This window comes from Telopea speciosissima, chromosome 2 (assembly GCF_018873765.1).
Source record: "Telopea speciosissima isolate NSW1024214 ecotype Mountain lineage chromosome 2, Tspe_v1, whole genome shotgun sequence".
NCBI lineage: Eukaryota > Viridiplantae > Streptophyta > Magnoliopsida > Proteales > Proteaceae > Telopea > Telopea speciosissima.
Window position 1 is genome coordinate 50,387,961 of NC_057917.1, and position 19,587 is coordinate 50,407,547.

At 42.8% G+C, this 19,587-nt stretch overlaps 1 protein-coding gene across 1 annotated transcript; it reads right to left on the reverse strand.

Moving 5' to 3' along the window:
* Positions 1-7,331: 7,331 nt before the first annotated feature.
* On the reverse strand, positions 7,332-18,869 carry LOC122652456 (probable carboxylesterase 15). The gene is made up of 2 exons (XM_043846198.1): positions 18,188-18,869; positions 7,332-7,645 (listed from the first exon to the last, which is right to left on the reverse strand). The coding sequence occupies exons 1-2, from the start codon at positions 18,859-18,861 to the stop codon at positions 7,336-7,338; spliced, it is 984 nt and encodes a 327-aa protein (XP_043702133.1). The 5' UTR covers positions 18,862-18,869; the 3' UTR covers positions 7,332-7,335.
* Positions 18,870-19,587: the final 718 nt, after the last annotated feature.

A 19,587-nucleotide genomic window follows, 5' to 3' on the forward strand; every position in this document is an offset into this window, starting at 1 on the left:
TCAAGGTCTTGAAATAAGGAATGCTTTTGGTTGCATGGTTTCTTTGTTTCGAGACATTCTTCTTTGGGCTCTTTCTCAGATTGAAACCTAAACCGTGACGGTTAGTGTTGGCTTGCATCTTTGGGAAAGTTGGAATCCCTTGCTGGTTCTTTCCCAATCCTAACCTTGGAAAATATCTCATCCTCTTCATGATCTTCATGGAGGCCTTACTCCATGCCATTGGGAGTTTTGTTGGACCGGGTTCTTCTCCTTCCGTAGACATGGTGCAAATATTTCCAATTTTGAACCCTCCCAATTGCCACCTCTATGCTAGCTAATGTCTACATCATCTCTGGGTCTTAGAAAATGGTAATCACCTTTTGCTCATGTATAAATTTCAGCTTTTGGTGGAGAGTTGATGCCAAGACTCCTGTCGAGCGTAGCCATGGTCTTCCAAGCAGCATGTTGAAAGACGCTTGAATATCAATGACTTGGAAATCTATGGTAAACCAAGTAGACCCTACCTTGATATCAGTGGTAAGAATTTCAATTACTTCCCTCCTAGAATTGTCATATGCTCTAATGGTTTCACTTAACGACTTCATTTTGTCAAGAGCTAAACCCATACATTTCGCAGCTCTTAATGTCATGACATTGAGGGCTGATCCATTATCAATTAAGACTTAAGGGACTTGGTTTTTATTGCAATCTACCATGAAGTAGAGAGCCCTATTATGGTTCTTCCCTCTTGGTGGTAGGTCTTCTTCTGAGAAAAGCAATGACTGGATGGCATATGTGGCCCCTACTATGTGAGATAACTCTTCTGGCCTCATTTCTATGGACACTTGCACCCTGGTGAGAGCCTTCAAAACTATTTCTCGATGAGTTGGCAAAGCCATCAACAATCCCCAGATTGAGATGTTGGTTTGTGCTTTCTTTAATTGGTTCAGCACCTAATTCTCTGGATCAATATTTGGCCTTGGTTGATTAGGTTGATACTTTTCCACCATTAACCCTTTGTTTTTGAAATTCTTTCCACTTCTAGTCCCCATGACCTCTGGCTTCTTTTCCTTGATGATCAGCTCGACTGGACATAGACTATCTTCCTGTATATCACTATCTGTGATAATGATAGTACCTGTTGAGTAATTCCTCTTCTTTGATTCTTAACTTATAACTTTCCTATCTCCCATGACTGTGATGGATTTCTGGGCTTGGTCCAAGATCTCGGACAGAGATTCTTGCCTTTTGGTGATTTGCTGCATCAGAAGATGATGCTCAGGGCCTGTTGGATCCTCAGGGATCAGTTGATGTATTGCTTGGAAAGTTTTCAAACCTACTTGGTACATTCCTTATGCTTCGGCCAAAGACTTGTATAAGTTACAATTCTTCTCTTCTTCATGAGAATCAGAACTTTTAAGATTGGATTCTGTACTTTCCTCGAAACTTGAAATGACTGGATGGATGTTCCCTGTTGGATCATTGGGTAATCCTTCTTCATTAACATTGCAAAGGATGAAATCATCGTGTGCTCTTACCCACGCATAGTATTCCTTACTTCCATGGTTAGGAGAAGAAGGGGGGTTCCACATAGATCTTGTGCTAAGGCTAAAGTCAATTTCACGGAATTCTCCAAACGACATATTGCTTGGGGAAGGGACCACTGTTCTCTGACAGGTTCCAATTGCTGAAGCTCTTCTTGGTACTTGTCGTTCGAGACTACAATTCTTATGAGCATTTCGTAGATTTTATCAATATTTTTGTCGATTTTGTTTACCTGAAATGGTAAATCCCATGGTGTTAGCCCGTAGATGTTCTCATACTTGTCAAGGTCAGTCGTCGGCCGACAGGGCTCTTCTTCTTCTCCAGAATCCTCTTCTTCAGACTCTTCTTCTTATTTTGGTTCTTCATCATCTGATTCGCTAGGTTCAAATTCTTATTTACTCTCATCTTATTCGGATGAGCCTTCTTCACCCGAGTCCTCTTCATCATTAATTTCCATGGGGTGGATGTTATCAGTTGGGTCAATGTGGGGACCTCCCAAATTGATGTCATTGACCCATGCTTCCCATCCTCCGCTTCTCCTTGGGGGTTCTGGGTAAGACAGAGTATCTGAGAAGAGTACAAGATTTTCAGGGGGAGCTCCGAATAGATCCTATGCCAGGGCATTGGCCAGCCAAGCCATATTCTTTAATTCATGGAGAGTCCGAACAAGTATGTCATTTTCATCTGGCATTACTAGCTGCTCACACCGTGCTGCAAAATTACTGCATACCAAATTTGGGAATAGGGAAGTGGCCTTGTAAAGAATTTCTTGAGTATTAGTGGTGACATCTAGTATGTCTGCTGCTTGATAGAAATGCTCATGCTTCATCAATCAAAATCCTCTCCAAACATAGTCCACTCTTCTCTAGGGGCTCCAGGGGATGATATCTCCTCATCATCTCTGCTTTCATCATCGCTCAATAGAATTGGATAGATAAGGTTGGTTAGATCATCACCATCATCATCTCTGACATTGTTCACCCACCACATCATGGGGAATTCTTCTTCGACACATTTGGGGTATATTTTCTGTTCAAAAAACTCCATCCATTCTTCATGGATCTTCGTGTTACCCGCTTCTTCCTCGCTTTCCATACTATCGTCTATATCTCCTCCTATGTGGATAAGAGAGACTTCTTCCGATAGAGACTGTCCTATGGCCAATGCTGACACAACTTTGAGAAGCTTTGGTGTTACATGCTTGATGTCATTCACATTTTCCTTTTTCAGGAGCTCCTTGTTCTTGAATCTAGTGGCAAATTTTAAATGCTAAGAACCCATATTTCTGTAAGGGTGCCCCTAGATTGAGGCCTTCCAGACCATTCTCTAGAAAATCCAATTTTTGAAGGGTAACTATTGGATATCATTCCCCTGCCACGGTCACACAACTGTCCGCCGGTTCGGATATTCTGTTGCAGTTTGTCCTGGCACAATGGACGCAAACTTGCATCCTCTCAGCTCTTCTTGTCGGGCCTGCTCATTTTTCCCTAGATACCATAGGGTAGGCCGGATCAACGTCATTGGATCCATGATTCGTCCTTCCTCTTTCAACATATTTATTGATCCTGATGAGGAGTCCAGAGAGTAAGTCCCCTTTAGGAGAAGCTATGGCGCTTTCCATGATGGTGTCGGATATTCTACCCTCGTAGCACCTGGTGATCTAGGGAGATAAAAAGGGGAATCTAGACAATTCACTTCTTGAGAGACTTCTTCCTGAACCAAACATTTCTTCTTCCCTTTGTGCCTCTTTGCTGAAATTGCCCTGCAGACACGTGCATCCATCAACTTCTTCTTCCTCCCAATCGGCTTGATCAACAGAGTAGGATCCCCTTGTTTGGAATCCTCTTGTACTGTATTCACCTAGTGAGCTAGCAAAGGATTTGCAGTCACATTTGGTTGTTGCTTAGCTTGAAGTTCGATCTTGCCATCGTCGATCAAGTCCTGAATCGCGTGCTTGAGGAATATGCACCTTTCCGTGTGATACCCCTTCTGGTCATGATAATGACAATAGAGATTGGGTTTGTACCATGTGGGCAGATTATTCAGATCCACCTTTAGGGGGGACAGAGTCAATCATTCCTTCCTTTTTGAGCTTAATGAACAACAGTTTTGGCCCCATTCCTCCAAAATTGAAGACTCTTTTAGGAGGTTCTGGCTCGACCTGGATCACAAGAGGTGTGGTCCCTGTAGTCACCACCTGTACTTCCACCGTTTGGCGGCTTGTTTCTGCTGCATTCGCTCCTTTTACTTTTGAGTTATTCCTTCTAGAATAAGTTCCTGCAGCCTCTCGGGTTACACCTTGTGCTTGTTTCTCCTTGAAGATCTTATCTTCAATCTTCTTCCCGATGGTCATGAGTGCATCAAAGGTCTTGATGTGTTGGTAGTATATCTTTTCATGATACTCACTGTACAAGTTTTCAAGTAAGATCTCCACTTGTTCCTCTTCTGCAGGACCGTTCCACATCTTTACAGCCTTCTCCCTGAATCTCACGATGAAATTCAAAAATTCTTCATTTGACTTTTGTCTCAAAGTCTCCATCTCCCTTCTGGTGATGTCCATCTCAGTATTATACGAATACTGCTTTGTAAAGGCTTTTACCACAGATGCCCATGATTGGGTTTGGGTATGATCCAGTTGAGTCAACCATCTCAATGCAAATCCAGCCAGGGAATACAGAAGGGCATGTCCCATCTGGTTTTCCATAAGTCCCCAAGATCTAGCAATGGTGGCGAAGATCTTGAGGTGAGCTCTAGGGTTGCCCGACCTGTCGAACTTGTCCAGCTTCCATTTGAAATCTTCAAGGGTTTTTCCTTCAGGGAAGAATACTAATTCTTCTTCATCTTTTTCTTTACTCTTGTCTTTGACTGCCACCTCAAGTTCTTCAACCTTTTCTCTCATCTTCTTTTCACTTTCAGTTTCAGGGGGATCCAAAGATCGACTGTCATCTCCTTCTTCCACCAGTATGGTGATCAGAGTTTTGGGGGTTACAGAGGTAGTTCTTCTCACTTCTTGTTCTACGGATCTAGGTGCCCCTGGGTCCCCCTTTGGAAATTTCATGGACTGACTGCACCAATTGTGCCATGAGTTGTCGCATTTTTGTCATATCTGTTTGCAACCTCTCTACTTGGTGCTCCACGTGACTTTCAGTTAGGTAATCGTCCATTGGATCCATGTTGCTCTCAAGTGATATTTCAGCCGATGAATTAGAGGAATGGGAAGAAGATGGAGAGCTTGAGAAGAATGATGTATCGGCCCAGATCAGCCTTCCCTCCCGTTGGATCCAAACGGGTGAGAACGACCTTTTTGGGTATGGAATCGTGCCTCTACAAGAAAGAGAAATCCTAGTTTAGATACTAAGAGTGTACTTTATTTAGATAAAAAGTCAAATGTCAAACAAGCTAGGATAAATTTTTATTCTTTTCTTTTTATATATTTTTTACCTTATTATTTTTTGTATTTTATTCTGGCTCAAGTAATCGAAGTTGTTATCGGAATTTCCGATATTGTAAAAGTTCTTTCAAACCATACTTTGAATGCCATCGTCACCCAAACATTTCTTAAGAGGAACAACCAACGAAGAAGCCTAGTTTTTGGTTCCTGATGATTGTATCTTGAATCAATACGAGATGCCCCATTTTCGAGGGACATATAGGACTCCATTAGATGGGAGTGACTCCCATCTTTCTTCGAGGGACTATCGCGGAACTATGGAGTTCCCTACTTTGGGTGGCATCTCATACTTGAAGCCAGATTGATCATCAGGTGACCTTAAACTCAGGCTTTCTCCAAGCTAACAAGGGTTAGTTTGTGTCGTATCCTAATCATATATGGTATATTTTCCTACATGATGCATGCAATGGGTAGGCTAATAGGACAGAAATGGGTCACCCTTGACAGAACCGATATACCTGTCACTTATGCAAGTCATTGGTACATGGTTCTTTTAATATACCTGGAGAGTAAGTCACACAGTCCCAGAGTAACCGTGTTAGTGCCTTTTTTGAGTAGCTAAAGCACCCCATAGCACACTAGTGATTACCCTCGCTGGTGATCCTAAACTCGTATAGTAAATATCAAGGGTTGTGGTTTTGCTGCGAATTATCGATGACTACTCATGGGGTTCAATGGCTAACCACGGGGTAAATGTATTCCCATGTCGTGTATGTGTGCATGAAAGTGGTGCAGGAAGCGACTATCATCCGATCTCAGATTACTTAGTATGACGTACCTCACCTCCCAGAGGGTAAAGGTACGACAGAGAGTACCCTCGTCGTTTGATTTCACTTCGAGTACTTTGCATGATGTAGTTAGTATAAAGAAGAGTTAGCCACACAGGTTTTTACACAAAATTGAAGAGAATATTCTTGCATTTATTGGTAGCATCTATTTTAGAAAGCTCAACCTCAAGTGGGTGTTCACCCACTAAATCCCCAATGGATTCGCCACTGTAAGTACCACGGTCCCCGGTAACGTGGTTTCCTCAGCCTTATTGGCGACAAATTATTGGTCTATTGTTGTGGGGGTATCATTTTGACACATCATCATGGGGTTGGGGTCATGCTTCATAAAAATATCAGAAAAAATGAGGAGTCGCCACCTAGGGTTAGGTCCTAGGACCCAATGGGTGTAGCCCTATCCATTAAGAGTGAAAAAGGGCTACAAGATTCCACATGGCCTGGTCAGAGATTCGGGTAAGGGGTCAGATTACAAGCATGGGAAGGTGTTAGGCACCCATCTTGCTTTGCAAAAATCGATCTTTCCGTTATAGATGCTGGAATGACGAATATTCTCTCTCTATGACAATGGGGCTATATAATGTACATTATATTCATATTTACACTATGTACATCAAAACGAGAAAACATGAGAGACTACATTGTAACAATGAAAATGTAGTAATTATACCTCTATAGGAGTATTCCTCGGATCTTGGTGATCCCCTTGCTCAGGGGGAGACGGACGAATGGATCAACACCGACTCTTTTGAACAGAGTAACGACTCTTTGGATGTGTCTTTCATTATCTGTAAGTGTGGACAGAATAACTACTATAAAAGGAACTTTTGTTATCTGTATATAGACGGAATAATGACTTGGCGGGGACGGGATCACTCTTTTCTTAAGTGGGAAACTGATGGATCTACCCTTACCTCGGAATCGTGCTTAGACAGACACTCACAAGAGGGGGAATGGGGACAAAAGGGGTTGGAAACAGGCTAAGAGGGTCTCCCTACCCTTAACATTCATGAAAATGAGAGGAGGGGGACCCTCCTATTTATAGGGGGTGTCCCACCCTCACGGTGCCGGATAAGTCCTCCACATCATCGTGGATGATGTCAGCAGGCTGACGTTGTAGCCCCCCACGGAGGTGTGGTTTTTTGCCACGCTGTCGGGGGAGGCCTCCACGGGGCCGTGGGGGACTGACCACGGCGCCGTGGATAGTGTGGGCCATTCCTCCTACTTTTTAAGCCTCAAATGGGCTTTCTTGGTGTTCTTGGGTGTGTCTAGGCCTGTGGGCCTTGTTTTCTTAGGCTTTTCAAGGGGGAATGGTGCTATGTCCATCGTCCGTGTCCCGTTGTCATCATTGCCAGGGGTGGTGGCAAAATTTCAGTGTCTACATAATTATATATTTTTTTCTTTGGTGAAGAGAATGATAAATATTAGTGGACATAGAAAATATGGTATTACTAGATCCTCATTTATTGGAACAAGCAGGGGAAAAATTTAAAAGAGCATATATAGACACACTTTTTTTGCAACAAATATGATGACACTAGTGAAAAAGGTGTGTGCAGCAAGTACAACTCAGTTCTAGTTGATAGAATTTTCAGTGATGAATCTTTTGATGTCTTCCATCAACTTCTTTGATGCTTCACAATCGGGATTGACATAATGGAAACCATGATCCACTCCCTCGAATTCGACATACTCTATTTTCTTTCCCCACTCTTTCAATCTTCTTGCGTAATCTTCAATCCTGTCCTTTAGTATATCACAGTTACCAGATACTGCCAGGATAGGGTCAAGAGCCACAGTTTCAAGGCTTGGGCTAGCAGGTCCAAACGGGTTCACCAATGGATGATCTCTCGTCTCTCCAACTGGTATTGTCAGCCTCCACATCCTGTCCAATATCATCTCTTGTTACATGTATAGTTCCAACAATTTGGATCCTCTGCTGCCGCCTGCCCATCTGGCCAGCATGCAGTCTCACACAGGCAAGGTATGGACCCCACATGGACCCCACGGTAGCAGGTAGAGCGGTCATTTCGCCCCTACCTGTGTGAGGCTGCACACTAGCCTCACGAGCATACGACAACAGGGTCCCATTCCAAACCAAGGTTTTATCACGTCAAAACAGCAGGAGTACATATGATGCATCTACTATACATGTTGATATATAACCTCACTTTCTAAGAAATATATTGTGGTGTTTTATTCAAAATGTTTGTCTCAATGGTCACTGATTATTATGATCTTTGCTTAAAGGGTATTTAGAAAATACTAAAACTTAGAAGGGTATTTATTAACCAAAAGGAAAGTGAATTATTCTATTTCCTTGGCTACCAACAGGGTAGCAGGAACATTCTTACTACAAGTGTAGCAGCAAAATTTTTACCTATTGGATGTTCTAGTTGGCACCTTCTAGCATAACAATTATTTTGCTACGTTTATTATATTTAGTAATGAGTGCCTAATTATAAGTCACATGGAAGAATAATTTGGTAAATTAGAATTATTTGATTAACATTTTGTCGATATCATATTTTGTTATCTTAGAGATCCTCACGACAGTGATGGAAGGAGTTTCTTGAAATCTCATTTGATATCTTCCTCACAAATGTATTGGTTTTTTTTTTACCAAATTTCTGCTATGGTTGGATCTCTTGTATTTTTCAAAATTTGTTCCGGGCTTCGCTAGTAGGACTGTTTTATTATTAAAAACCTCGTGCTAGCAGATAGGCTGAAAAGACCGCTGGTTTGGCCATTTAGTTATGCAAAAACCCTTCAAGTGGATCCCACACTTGGGGAACTTTTTCCAAGTTATTCCCGTATGAATCGGCGCCTGATTCCTATACCATTGGATAATACTCACAATGACATTTCCGATGTTGATGCCTGGACTTGTAAAAGTTGGACCACCGGATCAAGAGTTATGGTTGTTCGAAGTTTTACGGCCAAAGATTCAATTTTAACTAACTTGAGAGGTCCACATGGAACCTTTTGACGGAGTTGCAGGGAGGTACCTGCAACCCTCCACATGGTGTAACTGCAGGACCGCAACGTGACCTTGAAAGGTACGGCAGACGTCCATTTGCGAGCCCATACAAAAAGAGTTTTATGAAATCTAGAGAAACAGTTTTCTGTGTGGGAGTGTGGCCTACGTCAGCACTCCCATGTATCTATTTCTTTTCTTTAAAAGATGGGGCTAGAGGTGTGTTTTCAAATGGGGAGGAGAGAGGGAGACTCATGGGAGTGTTGGCATAGGCCAAACTCCCAGACAGAGAACTTTCTCCCTAAAATCTAATACTAATGTTATAATATATTAATATCGAGGATAAATTACACATCATTTCTTGGTTTTTAAACGAAATTCAAATCACCTCCTGGTTTTTAAGGATACTCATCCGTCCTCCTCTGGAGTAATGGTGTTAATCTGTTGTTAGTTATTGGTGTGAAATGACTATTTTACTCGTCTACTAACATTAAAATTAAATTCACTATACTACCCTTCCTTCATCTTCAACCTAAAATACCCCACCCCTTCCCTCCATCTTTGCTGGAATTTCGAAAGAAAGAATGGTATAATGTAATCCAACTCAAAAAGGAGGAGCATAATTGTAATTAACTAAAGCTTAGGTATTTAGAAAGAAGAAGTCTTCTTCTTCCTCACAACGGAAGCAAGGACCAGTGGTAACTCCAGCTTAGAAACAACGATCGAGCTCTCCTTCCTTGAGCCCAAATCCAAGGACACTACAAAAATTAAGTTCATTATCAACCAACTCCTCAATCTCAACCCACGAAAGTTCCAAACCTGATCAATTGTTCTGCTAATAGTTTGTTGGAACCAGAAGACGTGGCGGACAAGAAATCAATCCAAGTTGCAGGTTTTCGATCTAACAACAGAGGATGACTTAGAAGATGAAAAGTTAGGTTTTGCCCTGAGGTCATGAATTAAAATCCTCAATGATCGGAGATGGAGAGTTCGAACATATTCTTCTCAACCCTTCAGTGATGTATGTAACAGGGAAATGAGGGAAACCAGAGTTCAACAAAAGAGAAAATACGAGACAGTGAAGGAAGAATATAAGAAGGAGATAAATAATAAAAGAAGTAAGAGAACTAAGAGAACTACCCGAAAAGAAAAGAGGGCAGGATCGATGGGTGAGTGTAAACGATAAGAATCTGGCTCTTCCTCCAATGGCCAAGCTACCAGAGTCCAACTCCATTTCTACTCTTCCTCCACCAGCCAAGCTACTAGAGTCCAACTCTACTTCAACATGTGATAACAGGATCAGCAACACTCATGTGATAACAGCTCATGTATCTATCGACAACTCAACACACTAATCGTCAATGGACTAATCCACACCAGTGGTTGAGTTATTCTCAAACTCCTCTAAGCAAACGGATTACAATCGGAAGCACCAGCAACTCTCTTGTAATTATCCATGTAATCCTAAACCAACTACCTCTCAACATCCATATAATGGGAGGATTAGTGGAGGTTAATACACAGTGAAATTAATCAGTTGAGTGGACGTAGGTTTCAAGTAAACCGAACCACGTTAAAATTCTAGTGTCATCTTCTTCCTTCTCTTTCTCTTTCATTCTTGTTTTCTTGAAACTTTAGACTCAAACATGGTATCAGTCGACCAGGGCTCTTTGGGATCAGCCAGTAATCTGCCCAGTCTTGGCTCCTCATCCTCATCCTCATCCCATTCTCTATTTCCATCGCTCAACCATGCCATCACCATTAAACTCAGTGACACTAATTACCTACTGTGGCGTTCCCAATTCGTTCCCATACTCCGTGGTTATGATCTTTACGACATAGTTACTGGAACTGCATCATGTCCTCCTGAGTTTCTGACTCCCACAGCCGATGCATCACCCACGGACACTCCGTTGATCAATCCTGCCTACCAGACATGGCAGCGCCAGGATCAACTCATGATGAGTTGGTTAATTTCTTCTCTCACTGAGCCAGTTCATGCCCAAATAGTTGGCTGCGCAACATCTCATGAAGTTTGGAGCACTCTAGAGCGCTCTTACAACAGCCTCTCCAATGCCTGTATCTTGCAACTTCGTTTCCATCTTCAAACTATTAAACGTGGGTCTTCTTCTATTCAGGAGTATCTCTTGAGAATAAAATCTATCACAGATCTTCTCGCTGCCACTGGGAAACCAGTAAATGATGAAGATCTTTGTCTGCACACACTCGGTGGATTGGGCTCTGAGTATTCAGCATTTGTAACCTCGGTTACTACTTGAACCGATGTCACAAAATATCCAAACCTGCGTGGAATGCTTCTCACGCATGAAATAAGACTGCTTAATGAACAGCCTCTATCTTCTATCTGATGCGAATATCACTGCGCATACTGCCACCACCACTACCGATGTTCGTGGTGGGCGCTCAAATCGGGGTAATTCTGGTTCGCACAATGGCCGTTCTTACTATCGTGGCGGCCGAAATGGACGTGGTACTTACTGACTTGGTTCTCAATGCTACTCATCACAGGGAGTGAACCATAAAACTGCTCAGCCGCACTCTCCTGCTCCGATTGTCTGCCACGTGTGCAATCGAATTGGTCACAAGGCTTTTGAATGTCGTAATCGCTTTAACCATGCATACCAGCAAACTTCGGACAAGGCACCGCTAGCAGCTAACTTGGTTGATTATTCGTGTTCTGCCGCAAATAATAATGTTTGGTTCCCTGATTCTGGCGCAACGAACCACATTATTGTAGATATGGATAATTTGAATAGATCCACTGACTATGCAGGAACAGATCAGGTTCAAGTAGGAAATGGTTCAGGTTTGCAAATTCTACACACTGGATCTTCTAAAATTTCTTCTTCATCTAAGAATTTAATTCTTCCAAGTATTTTGCATGTTCCTGCCATTACTCAAAATTTATTATATGTTTTTCAATTCACAAGAGATAATAATGTAATGTTTGAATTTCATCTTGACCGTTTCTATGTTAAGGATCATTGCACGGGGAGGTGTCTTCTCTAGGGAATCATTAAGGATGGACGGACCCTATCGGCTAGCTCTCAATAAAGGTGCTCCACCGGCTAATAAGTGTTCACCCCATGCTCTAGTTGGTGAACACACATCTCTGCATCAGTGGCACAATCAGCTTGGACATCCAGCCCTCCGTGTTGTTCGTCAAATTGCTACTAGATTTAATTTACCTTTGAGTAGTCAGAAGGATTTTAATATTTGTACTGCATGTCCACAGGGCAAGAGTCATAAATTACCTTTTTATTCTTCCCCAAATCACTCCAGTGGGCCCCTAGATCTTCTCTATTCTAATGTTTGGGGGCCTTCCCCAATCCCATCTTCCAACGGACATCGATATTATTTTCACTTTGTTGATGACTACAGTAAATTTATTTGGTTATTTCCGCTTATTCACAAGTCTGATGTACTGTTTGTCTTTATCAGATTCAAGGCTCTTGTTGAGAATTTGTTTGACAGGAAAATCAAGCGGCTCCATAGTGATTGGGGTGGGAATACCACTCTGTTTCTACATACTTGGAAGGTAATGGTATTGAACATAGAATTTCTTGTCCACACACTCATGAGCAAAATGGCTCTGCTGAAAGACGACACCGTCACATAGTTGAGACTGGCTTAGCATTGCTGTCCCATGCTAGTATTCCCAAATATTATTGGCACCATGCGTTTGCTACTGCGGTGTTCTTGATAAATCGGCTTCCTACACCTATGATTGGTAAGGATTGCCCTCTTTTTAAGTTGTTTGGGACTCAACCAGATTATATGACCCTAAAGGTCTTTGGCACAGCCTGCTACCCATTACTAAGGTCATTTAATAAGCATAAGCTTGATTACAGATCTGAACTACACGTCTTTCTTGGATACAGCTCCAAGCATAGAGGATATAATTGCTTAAATAGGAGCACTAAGGCTGTGCTTGTCTCCAGGCATGTTGTTTTTGATGAAGCCCGGTTCCCTTTTCATGAAGCTGCAACTCCACCTACCCCTAAAAACACTTCCACCACCGGCTCAATACTTGGCCCACCACCTATTCTTCGTTGGTTCCACTCACCATCACCCTCTATCTCACCATCATTTGCACCAACCGTCCCTCCATCACAACCAGTAGTGGCTATCTCCCCACAACCTAACGGTACTTCACCACCTACATCAAGTCCAACAAATCTGCACTCTCCAGCCCCCACTCCATCTCCACTTCCATCAAGCCCACCACCGCTACCACCACCACCACCACCTACCTTCCATCATCCAATGGTGACTCGTACCCATGATGGCACCCGCAAACCCAAGGTCCTATTTACAACCAAACACCCCCTACCACTCTCTCTCTTAACCGAAAGTGAGGCTCAAGCACTTGAACCAACATGTTACACAACTGCCTCCAAGAATCATCATTGGCGTCAGGCTATGGATGCCAAATTTAATGCCCTTCTTCGGAACGGCACCTGGACTCTAGTTCCTCCTAATCCCACGATGAATATCGTTGGGTGTAAATGGGTAAATCGCATCAAGTGCCAATCCCGCGATGAATATCGTTGGGTGTAAATGGGTATATCGCATCAAGTGCCTAGCCAATGGCTCGATAGAGCGCTATAAGGCCCGCCTTGTGGCAAAGAGCTTTCACCAACAGGAGGGCCTCGACTACACAGAGACTTTTAGTCCGGTAGTGAAACCAACTACTATTCGCCTTGTGTAGTCATTGGCGGTTTCAAAATGTTGGGTTATACGGCAACTAGGCGTCCAAAATGCTTTTCTCCCTGGAATTTTAAAGGAAGAGGTATACATGACCCAACCTCCTGGTTTCACTGATCAGTAGTTACCAAATCATGTTTGTCGCCTCCATAAGTCTCTTTATGGGCTTAAACAAGCCCCACGGGCCTGGTTTGATCGGTTAACTCAGTTTCTCTTAGAATTTGGATTTATTAGGTCTAAAATCGATACATCCATGTTTATATATAACACTGCCACAATCACTATGTACCTCTTGGTCTATGTTGACGATATAGTCCTAACCGGCAACAACGGTGCTTTCATCTCACAGTTCCTTGGCCGTCTGGCCCAAACCTTTGCAATCAAAGACCTGGGCAATCTTCATTATTTTTTGGGAATTAGTGTACATCACAGCCCGGCTGGACTTGTGCTCTCTCAACGGCAATACATCTTGGATCTGCTTGACCGAACGCATATGACTGGTTGTAAGCCAATTTCAATACCTCTTTCACCATCACAATCGTTGTCCAAATTGGGTGGTACAACAATGGATGATCAAACTTTGTATCGGAGTGTAGTTGGGGGTCTTCAATATGCCACGCTAACATGGTCGGATATTGCTTTTGCCGTCAACAAGGTGTGGCAATTTATGCACAGGCCTACCACAGATCATTGGTCTGTAGTGAAACGCATTTTGAGATATTTAAAGTCCACTATTAATCATGGGCTTTTTCTACAAAAGCAGCCCATATTACAGCTCTCTGCTTACTTTGACGCTAACTGGGCTGGATGCCCTAATGATAGACAATCTACAGGAGGTTTTGCTATTTATCATGACACTAACCTCATCTCTTGGAGCTCTTGTAAACAGGCTACAGTGGCCTGGTCTAGCACAGAATCAGAATACCGAGCCGTCGCTAATGCGGTAGCAGAACTTACCTGGTTTCAGTCCTATTACATGAACTCAAAGTTTACTTGGCCCATGCACCTGTTCTATGGTGTGACAATGTTGGAGCAACCTACTTAACTGCAAATCCAATATTTCACGCTCAAACGAAGCATGTGGAAATTGACTTCCACTTTGTTGGTGATAAGGTTCCAAAGGAAGATCTGGACGTCCGTTTTATATCCACAAAGGATCAAATTGCAGATATTTTTACAAAGGCATTATCAAGTCAACGGTTCTCTTGTCTATTATCCAAGCTCAAGGTTCAACCTACCTTGCACTTAAGGGGGCATGTAAACGATAAGAATCTGGCTCTCCCTCCAATGGCCAAGCTACTAGAGTCCAACTCCACTTCAACTCTTCCTCCAACAGCCAAGCTACTGGAGTCCAACTCTACTTCAACATGTGATAACAGGATCAGCAACACTCATGCGATAACAACTCATGTATCTATTGCCAACTCAACACACCAATCGTCAATGGACCAATCCACACCAGTGGTTGAGTTATTCTCAAACTCCTCTAAGAAAATGGATTACAATCGGAAGCACCAGCAACTCTCGTGTAATTATCCATGTAATCCTAAACCAACTACCTCTCAACATCTATATAATGGGAGGATTAGTGGAGGCTAATACACAGTGAAAATAATTAGTTGAGTAGACGTAGGTTTCAAGTAAACCGAACCACGTTAAAATTTTGGTGTCATCTTCTTCCTTCTCTTTCTCTTTCCTTCTTCTTTTCTTGAAACTTTAGACTCAAACATGGTACCAGTCGACCAGGGCCCTTTGGGATCAGCCAGTAATCTGCCTAGTCTTGGCTCCTCATCCCATTCTGTGTTTCCATCGCTCAACCATGCCATCTCCATTAAACTCAGTGACACTAATTACCTACTATGGCGTTCCCAATTCATTCCCATACTCCGTGGTTATGATCTTTACGACATGGTTACTGGAACTGCATCATGTCCTCCTGAGTTTCTGACTCCCACAGCCGATGCATCGCCCACGGACCCTCCGATGATCAATCCTGCCTACCAATAAAGATGGTATTGCAGACCTAAAAGCTCGTTTAGGAAGGGAATTTGATATGAAAGACCTAGGTGTCATAAATCATATTCTTGGGATGATTGTACTTAAAGATCGTGAAAATAGGAAGATCTAGATAACTCATAATAGTTATGTTGAAAAGGTTCTGCGTCGCTTCAATTTGCAGAATGCTAAACCAGTTAACACCCCACTTCCTACTGGCTGCAAACTATCTTCAGAACAGAGTCCTTGCACAGAAGCAGAGAAGACAAAGATGTCTCGAGTACCATATGCATTAGCAATGGGAAGTCTTATGTTTGCCATGGTGTGCACCAGACCAGACATTGCACAAGCAGTGGGAGCAGTTAGTAAATACACGGCAAAGCAGGGTCGAGATCATTGGACTGCTATGAAGTGGATCCTTCGTTACTTGAAGGGTACTTCTGACATGGCTATTTGTTATAGTGGCCAAGATTTACAGTTGGTTGGTTTTGTGGATGCAGATTTTGTGGGAGACCGTGATAGACGGAGATCTACCACTGGATTCTGTTTCTCTTTAGCCAGTGGTGTTGTTAGTTGGATGTCCAGGTTACAGTATGTGGTGGCATTATCTACTACAGAGGCAGAGTACATCGCAGCTACAAATGGATGTAAAGAAGGTATCTAGTTGAAGAGGTTGCTTGATGAACTAAGAATCAAGCAGAAGGTGATAATTGTTCATTGTGACAGTCAGAGTGCGTTACATTTGGCCGTAAATCCAATGTTTCATTCTCGGACTAAACACATTGATGTAAAATATCATTTTGTTCAAGATGTGGTGGAAGATGGTGTAATCTCTCTGTAGAAGATTCACACCAACGACAACGTTGCAGATATTCTGACGAAGTCTGTTTCGTGGGAGAAGTTCATTTGGTGCAAAACTTCTCTTGGGCTTGTGGTTACCTGATCAGAGGTGACGCTTGGGCAATTCGGAGTTGTGAAGACTATTTATAAAACTAGTCTTCAAGTGGGAGAATGTGATATATGATTCATGAATAGTAAAAATGATGATGTCATGAATAGTAACTATAATGAATGCAAATGTATACTCACCTCATTACTTATCCATCTCATGTGGTCGGCAACTTTGAATTCAAATTGTCATTAATGCATTGAATGGCAATGCAATTTATGAAGAAGAAAACATGTATGAATTGGAGAAGAGGAGGAAGGCACCTGCCATGATCAACACCGTCCTCCACTTGTTATGCTGGCTACATTTGAAAATGGAGGATTTGAAGTGGCTACGGCATTGACGCAAAAGCCGATTCGGACAGAGAGACCAAGGAGTTGGTTTTCTCTCCTCTATCTCCCTCTTATTCCATTCTCCTATAAATAGGAGTAGGAGGATGCGTTCAATATATAAGACAGGAACTGAGAACGGTAATCTTAGAGAGCTTTGAGAGGTGTTCTTGAGTTGGGTTTGGGTTTCACTTGTATGGAACTTTGGGTATTACTTTCTATATATAATTCCTTTGGGAATTAGTGAGAGTTATATTATAAGTGAGTTTCCTTGTTGAGTGGGTCCCACATACAATGTTGTGAGTGAGGGGTGTGTGTTGTAATTTTTTCTGTACTAGTGAAGTGAGCTCCGTGTTATTGCCCCGTGGACGTAGGCCACCATGCCGAACCACGCAAATCCTGTGTCTTTGCATCTTTTACTTTTCCGTGAATCTTTGTTACACGCTTTGGCTTCGTACGTATCAATCAATGCGGGACAAATTTTCGCCACACATTGTTGGTTCTGTTTTACCGCTAGTTCTAACTTCAGTAATTTTTTATTTTTTTAAAATCTGGTTGATGTTTTGGGTTGTGATCTGGTAGATTTCATAGATTCGTGAGGTGATTCCTTCCCTTTAAAATTTCAAGTCCATTAGAGATCATATGAGAGAGTTGGTTTTGTCAAAGTAATGGTAGTTCTTCTGCCTTTACTGTTTGTAGGTTCGGTGGTGGCTTTGGTGGTGGAGCTGGTGGATGATTTTGGAAAGGAGGTGGAGTTGGTGGTGGAATCAGAAAGAGTGGTAGTGCTGGAGGTGGGTTTGGAAAGGGTGGTGGAGCTAGGGGTGGATTTGGTAAGGGCGGCGGTGTTGGCGGAGGAATAGGCAAGGGAGGGGGACTCGGTGGTGGAATTGGTAAAGGTGGGGGAGTTTGGAGGTTGGAGAGGGGTTTTAGAAAGAAGGGGAAGGTGAAGTGACTAGTAGAGAAACAGAGACGAGAAGTGAAAGAGGTGATCGTCGTCGGAGCAAGAGGTGGGGTTAGTTTCTTAAGAACAGATAGGGCAGGGTAAAAAGTTTTTTTCAAATTACAGGGGTTGTTATAAGAAAGGATAGTTTGATCAATAAAAAAATTTAACGGCGAAGGCCTAATAGTAATAGCGTGGACTTAAATAGGATTAAGTTGAAAAGTAAAAAGTGCGCATGGAATTATCAAGGAGTGCGTATGGAATTGCCAAAATCTCAGGTGTCCCGTGGAATTTTTGAACGCTTTAGGGGTTGCAATGTTGCATGTGTATTTAACCCTTTATTATATGCCCAACACATGGGAACCAAGCACTTCTAATGCACAGTCCAGCTGAAACTTAGAACTTAGAATAGCATCAGTCTAGCATTTGCCCAGGACCCAGACCCATACCTGATAACCGCGTGGAGGGTGGGGGGTAGTGATAGTTGTTGGGGGTTATGAAAAATATACCTGTCAGAAATCTCCAAATTCCAAAAAGAGTCCTTCCGTCCTTCCAACTCTGACCTCACCCGTGTTATTCCGCCTAAGTAGACACCAAAAAACACATAACCTCGCACTCGAACAGGAGCTAAATCGGGCGACCCGGGTCCGAGTCCAACCGCAAGATGATGAGCGATGTTGGCCCCAGCCGAGTCTCCCACGATAAAAACTCGGTCGAAATCGGCAACATCAGTCAACCAAGTGTCAGGATTATCGGAAAGAGCCTGAGCTTGGAGCCATTTAACGGCCGTAAATCCATCTTCGATTGCATCTGGAAGACGATTCTCAGGTGCCAGACGATAATCAATTGAGACAATGATGGCTTGAAGCTCTGATGCAAGACTAAGACAGTAGCTTTGACAAATGGGCCAAGTGCGATAGACGAGGCAGAAGCCACCACCGTGGATGTAGTAGATGATTGGGAGCTTAGTGTTTGTGATAGCAGAAGAGGGCTTGTAGAGACGGAGTTGGATACCATGAATTGGGTCGAAAGTAACGTCTTTCCAAATCACAGAGCCATCGTCATGAACGGGCACGTTGAGGGTTGGACGATCAGAGCGGACTATTGAGCCGTCACTGTAGAATTGGAGGACTCCACGGCAATCCTCTACCACATAGGGAGTGGTGGTGGTGGTGCTCGACATCTCTCTCTCTCTCTGTGTGATGTGCCTGAATTTTAATGAGGAGAGCGTGAGAATATGTAGATGTAGATGGCAATATGATTCTTGCGTTTGGATTCTATACGGGTTTGCTATTTACCATAAACCAATAAATAGATTACTAACAAGGTTCTTTCATACAGATTACTTAAGCCCATTTGTGCTTAATTAATGCTTAATTACCTTTTGAGGCAGTTTTCCTGTGGTTTTTTTTTTTATTTGGATATCCTCAGCTGCCGGGCAGTCGGGCAGCCGGGCAGCCTAATACAGGCAGGGTGTGGACCCCATCCGGACAGGGTACTCGGGCAATGGGTGGGGCTAATCATTTTGCCCATGCCTATCTGAGGCCGCACGGCTGCCTGGCAGTGGAGGATCACGATCCCTTTTATTTTTGGTGCTTGATGGGTTGGTTTTTATTTTCTGCCTTCATTTCCCAGTTCGATTGTTACTTCTGTCAGGTCAGTTTAATCGGTCCATTAGGAGGCTTATAAGATCATTAATTGGTTCATGCAAAAATAAATGTTTGCCAAGAGTTATCTAGAGAGTATCATTTGGAAAAAATCTCATTGTAATCGGGCAGTGAATGTGGTATCAGATGCGTTAGCAAAGACAGATTTCTTGGTGCCGTTGGATGATCTCCACCGTCTTTCATTTTAGATGATGTTCAGTGGGATATGGAGGAGAGGTCATGTTATATCTTTGATTGAGATT